Source organism: Phoca vitulina, unplaced genomic scaffold (assembly GCF_004348235.1).
Source record: "Phoca vitulina isolate PV1807 unplaced genomic scaffold, GSC_HSeal_1.0 scaffold120, whole genome shotgun sequence".
NCBI lineage: Eukaryota > Metazoa > Chordata > Mammalia > Carnivora > Phocidae > Phoca > Phoca vitulina.
In genome coordinates, this window is record NW_022589823.1 from 189803 (window position 1) to 195802 (window position 6000).

Below are 6000 nucleotides of genomic sequence, written 5' to 3' on the forward strand. Positions count from 1 at the left end.
GCGGGGCAGAGGGAGAGGGAGAGAGAGTCTTAAGCAGGTCCACACCCAGCACAGAGCCCCATGCGGGGCTCCATCTCACGACCCTGAGATCACAATCTGAGCCTAAATCAAGAGTCGAACACTTAACCAACTGTGCCATCCAGACACCCCCAGAAGCTTTTTAAAAATGTTATGTTCAGGGGGATTATAAAGTTATCCTTTTGCTAATGATGTCTAATTTAATTGCCTAGTGGGTGGAGAGCACAGTCTGTTGATTTCATGTCTTCAAAATTTGTTGAAACTTGCACTGTGAGTTAGAACATTGCCAATTTTTGTTCTGTTCTCTGAGAGCTTTAGGGGGGCGTGCACCTCCAAGTGTCAGGTGCAGAGTTTCACGACACACAGTGCCATGTCTGTGGTGTCCCTCACGTGTTCTGCATCTTTACTGCAATTTCGCTGCACTTGTATGGGCTGTTCTGAGAGGTATGTTGGCATCTCCGCCCAGATGGAAAGTGTGTTGACCCGGCCTGGGTTCCCTCCTCAGACTGAATCCCTGGTGATGGGCCCTCATAGCATCTGTGTTCTTCCTCACTGCCCATGGACAGTTACGTTATCTCTGGGCTGGCTTAGCCTCCTAAATTTTCTCTGGGCTTTTCTCCTGTACCTCTTCACCTTCAGTCTGTTTTCCACCCCAGAGCCAGATTGCTTGTATTAAAATATCAGGATTTATCATTTTTGTCTGACTTGTGTCTTTTTGTCTCAAAGCCCCCACACAGCTCTGTCTTCCACAGACTCACCTGCCCCCATTCTTGCAGAGGCCTAGACACCCTCCTGAGCTGGTTCCTGGTCTGTCCTCCACACCCACCCCCACCTCCTCTCTCCTCACCCTCTTCTATACTCACGCTCCTGGCAAGAGGAGAGCGTGGAGGAAGCCCAGCAAACAGCAGGTGGGATAGCTCTTGGCCTCGTAGTTGTCTGACGTTTCAAACCTTCTGGTGAAGCCCCAGCCCTTTACTGAGCTCAGATAACAGTGTGCGCTGCTTATGCCCCATGCACACGTGTGTGAGAGTGTGTGTGCACGTGTGTAGTTTGCAGCTGAATGGGCTTCTTTTGTCTCGACTGTGCCAGAAGGGGCAGTGGCGTCCCTGGGGACTCATCCTTTGAAGCTGATTTGTTGTGGCGGCCTGTTCAGCAAGACGTTGAAACCATTGCTTCTGTTGTTGCTAAGTGGGTCGTACAGCGAGGGAAGGCCGTGGAGGTGAGGAAAGGACTCATGTCCCTAACTTCATCTCCGTCTCCCTCCCTTCCTAACACCAACCGTGTTTGAAAAGAGAACAGCGGCGTTATTTCCTCTCTGGGATTCTCCTCATAACTCATGTCTAACTCCACAGAATGCTTGGTGTCCCCGGCTCCCGAAACATGCTGGTGATGTTGGAAGAAGTGGGTCATTGCATGAATGGGTCTGTTTGTCACACCACTTTAAAGATTTCTGGTCTCATTTTGTTTCCTGCCAGTTCAGTGACATGTCAGGGCTGTATGTGTTAAGTAAAGTAGTTCCCTTTAGATGTTTCTAAAATGACATGAATTGCAAAGAGAATGTCCTTTGGTTAAAGTTCATTAATTTCTGGTTTTATTGCATTGTTATCAAAGACCGCTGTCTCTACTGTTCTATTTTATGGAACTTACTGAGATAATAATCCTGCCTGCTAGAATTCTGAGAGCCTCTTGGGAGAGGGGGCAGGAGTTCTCATTGTTCCATTTGTTTTCTCCCGTGTTACACTCCCGTTTTAATTTTGGCATTTCACTGTCTGCAGAACCACTTGTCATTGAGTCTGTATCCTGAATGAGTCACCCTCTGCAGAGGCGAAACCTCCTGTTATCCAGGGAAGAAAAGAGCCAGAGGATTTCTGGGGCCAAATGCCTTACAGAAAATTCTAATTACTACCCCCCTCTTTACTCACCTGCCTCCGGCTCTTCCCTTTGCAGCCGTTCTGGAAGATGTGCAAGAATTGGCTGGTTTCCTGTTGGCCTCTCCCCTTATAGGCTTGGGTTTCAGCTTTCCGGGCTTTGCCAAATTATTTACCACGTTTTCATCCACTTTTCAGAGTCTAGTATTGTGCTGACAACTCATGTTGGTTGTTCCATCTTCTCCTGACCTTTTAGTACTTGTGAGTTTGTGCCTTTTTATTTTGTGTGATTTAAGTGCACCTTCTGTGAGAGTGGAGGTAAGCACATGTTAGTTCTGCATGTTTCATGGGAGGTTTCTTTCATTACCTTTTTTTTTAACTTTTAAGTATTGATTACCTTTGTTTTCTTTTAAAGATCTTATTTATTTATTTATTTATTTATTTATTTATTTATTTGAGAGAGCTAGAGAGAGCACACAAGCCAGGGGGCAGGGGGGGCAGAGGGAGAGGGAAAAGGGAAGCAGGCTCTCTGCCGAGCAGGGAGCCCAACGCAGGGCTCGATCCCAGGACCCCGGGATCAGGACCTGAGCTGAAGGCAGACGCTTCACCGACTAAGCCACCCAGGTCCCCTGCCTTTGTTTTTTTTTAAGTTGAGTATAATTCACATAACATAAACTCCACACTTTTAAAGCATACATTTTAGCAGTTTCTAGTATATTCACAAAGGTGTGCAGCCGTCAGCACTGTCTCACTACAGACTAGGACATTTCATCGGCCCAAAGGAAGCCCCATGCACATCACTAGTCACATCACTAAAACCGTTCACCTTTCCTCAGCCCTGGGGGCCATGAGTCTACTTCCTGTCTCTGTGGATTCACCTCTCCGGCATCTCATCTACATGGGATCACACAGTGTGTGGCTTTCTGTGTCTGGCTTCTCTCACTCAGCATCAGTGTTTCCCAGGTTCATCCATGTTGCATTTTGAAGGCTCATTCCTTTTTCATGTGGCTAAATCATATTCCATTGTGTGGCTAGACCACATTTTGTCTATCCCTTCATTAAGTGATAGGCATTTGGGTTTTTCCACTCGTTGGCTGCTATGAATATTGCTGCCATGAACATTCATGTGCAAGTTTTTGTGTGAACATATGTCTTCATTTCTCATGTGTAGACCCTTAGGAGTGGAATTGCTAGGTCATATGGTAACCCTATGTTTAACTTTTTGACAAACTGCGAGACTGTTTAACAGGGTGGCTATGCAATTTTGTATTTCCACCAGCAGTGTACGAGGGTTCCAGTTTCTCCACATCCTGGCTGACACTTGTAATTTTCTGTTTTTCTTCTCCTGTCTCCTTCTTCCCCTCCTCCTCATTATTTTCAATATCACGGTTGCTACTATTATTACTATTATTGCCATCCTAAGTGGGTGCAAAGTGGTATCTCATTGTGGTTTTCATTTGCATTGTTCTAATGACTAATGATGTTGAGCATCTTTTTCATGTGCTTTAGCCATTTGCCCATCTTCTTTGGAGAAATACGTATTCAAATCTTTTGCACATTAAAATTTTTTTTTTATTATTGAGTTGCAGGAGTTCTCTATGTGGTCTGGATATTAATCCCTTCTCAGGTACATGATTTGCAAGTATTTTCTCCTATTCTGCTGGTTGTATTGTCTCTCTCTTGTTAGTGCCCTTTGATGCACAGAAGTTCTTAATTTTGATGAAGTCTACTTTCTGTGTTTTGCTGTTGTTGCCTGTGCTTTTTGGTGTTGTATCCATGAAATCCTCATTGCCAAATCCAATGTCATAATGATTTTTCCCAATGTTTTCTATAAGCGTTTGTAGTCTTAGCTCCTAAGTCTAGGTCTTTGGTCCATTTTGACTTAATGTTTGTATGTGTTGTAAGGTTCACTTTGCATGTGGATGTCCAGTTTTCCCAGCACCATATGTTGCAAAGACTATTCTTTCCCCCATTGAATTGTCATGGCATCCCTCTTTAAAATACTTCCAGTGCTTTCTGATGAATTCCCACTGACTGACCTTAAGACCCAGCTCAACAGCTTTGGCCTCTCTGGTCCTCCAGTCAGTAACACGTTCATCCTTTTCCTGCACTCGTGTGTGACTATCATCCCAACCGAGGCACTGTTTACCCATATGAAAGATGGAGGGTCTTACTCAACAGTACCTTTCCTGGAATTTCCTTGAATTTGGTGTTTTCCAATTAGTTTCACTTTGAATCGCAATGTATTACACGGACAAGACATTTTAGCTTGGAACAAAGCCAGTCAGTGCTGTGGTTTATTGACTAAAATGGTTACCTGAGTGACTTGGAGAAAAGCAACGACATTGGACATAGGTTTCTAATTAGTTTTGGTGCCATGACCTCACAATTCCAAGTGTTGGATGCTGTCGTAGATGAGCCTTTTAAGGTGTCTGTAACCATAATTCACGGGGAGATCATAAATACACACTTACAGAGTAGAATTATAACACAGTAAAAAGGATAATGTATGAAAACAGGTACTTGTGACCAGGGATTAAATTTCCAGTTTGTGCAACCAATGTGAATTCAAGAAGTAAAACATCAGGAAACTTAGATCCAGGCAAAACTGACACTCTCTGGAAAAACACCAGGCAGCATGGAAAGCAGGTCTGCCCGGATGAGAGTGTACGCCAAGACACGGGGCGGGGTATGATGGATGGCGCGGTTGCTTTCCTGCCGGAGTGGCAAACCAGCAGTGCATTGGAGTTAATATGTAACTTCATGACTGTTACTCTTAAATTAGTGGAGGGGGGAGGGAGAGGGAGAGAATGGGACTAAATATTGTCAGTAGCAGGTTGACTGTTCATTTACATTCTCAAAAGTTGATATAGTTTCACGAAAAAACTTCTTTTGGACTTCTCATTTATGAAATGGAAGCCTTCTCATGTTTAGAGCTGCCTCATTTGGGGAATATTGGGCAGTATTCCCAGGACAAGTTCTCCCTGGCATTTCATCTCCATATCCCGCACGTGCCTCATACATGAATGCTTAAGACATGTCTACTTCTCTGTCGAATGCAAGAAACAGTTCTGCGGGAGCTCAGTCCTAATGGACAAGGTCATGAACGTGCACACTCACATACCCTGTGTTCTGTTTTAGGTAGGTGAGCCGTGGGACAAAGTCAGCCCTGTCAGTCACCACTTCCAGCTATGATGCTCTAAGTCACAATAAGTCTGAACACTTGCTGTCTATGGATCTGCTCTGACTCTTAAGAGCCTGCTTATGGGGGAAGGTGAGTGACTGTAAATACCTTTTGTTTGCTTGTCTGTTTACCAGGAACGTAGGTAACAAAGTCAGCCTGAGAACAATGAGGCAATATGTGTTTGACCCTCTTCTGTCCGTGATGTGGTATCACTGGGGCGCAGTGCCAGGACATGGACGCCGGGCATGATCATGTAGGAGTAGCTTTCCGGGCTGGCTCTAGAGTTGAGGTGGAGTTTGAAGAAGCAGGTCTAAGCTGAGACAGAATGTTTATCCATGGCTTTTTCCCTTGAATGTTTGAGGAGGATGGGAACCCTTAGAACTGTTTTCCCTAAATATTCCCTGCTTTTACCCCTCCTGGCCCTCCTCCCACCATTTTCTAAAGAATGCTGGGTGAGGACTCTGAAGAGCTGGGTCTGTTGTCACCTTGTTTGTTGGGCCCTCCGTAAATGAGCGCCAGCCTGCTAGCCTGGCCCTCCCGACAGTCCTCCCGTGTGTGCAACGGTGCAGCGTCGTGTGTGTGGGTGTGCTGGGAAGGACCGTACACGTACAGATGTAGGAGCATGTGTGTGCATGGGTCCAGGATCATGCGTGGCCAGCGTGTGTGTGCGTGCATATAGGAGCACATGTGCAGAGTGTGTGGGGGTGTGCACGTGTGCAGTGTGTGAGGGGGTGTGTGCACGTGTGCAGAGTGTGTGGGGTGTGCACATGTGCAGAGTGTGGGGGTTGCACGTGTGCAGAGTGTGGGGGGTGTGCACGTGTGCAGAGTGTGTGGGGTGTGCACATGTGCAGAGTGTGGGGGTTGCACGTGTGCAGTGTGGGGGGTGTGCACGTGTGCAGAGTGTGTGGGGTGTGCACGTGTGCAGAGTGT

General features: G+C 46.1%; 1 protein-coding gene across 4 annotated transcripts in view; it reads left to right on the forward strand.

Annotated features, from left to right (window-relative positions):
- PCBP3 (poly(rC) binding protein 3) overlaps positions 1 to 6000 on the forward strand; it is a 264553-nt gene that overhangs the window by 187806 nt on the left and 70747 nt on the right. For 3 of the 4 annotated variants that reach the window (XM_032398764.1, XM_032398767.1, XM_032398766.1), the window contains one exon: positions 5028 to 5160. In XM_032398764.1, coding sequence (XP_032254655.1) covers positions 5151 to 5160 — 10 coding nt within the window. In that variant the 5' untranslated portion in view covers positions 5028 to 5150. Of the gene's footprint in view, positions 1 to 4789; positions 5161 to 6000 lie in introns of those variants that run through there. The other variant, XM_032398765.1, reaches the window with a different exon arrangement.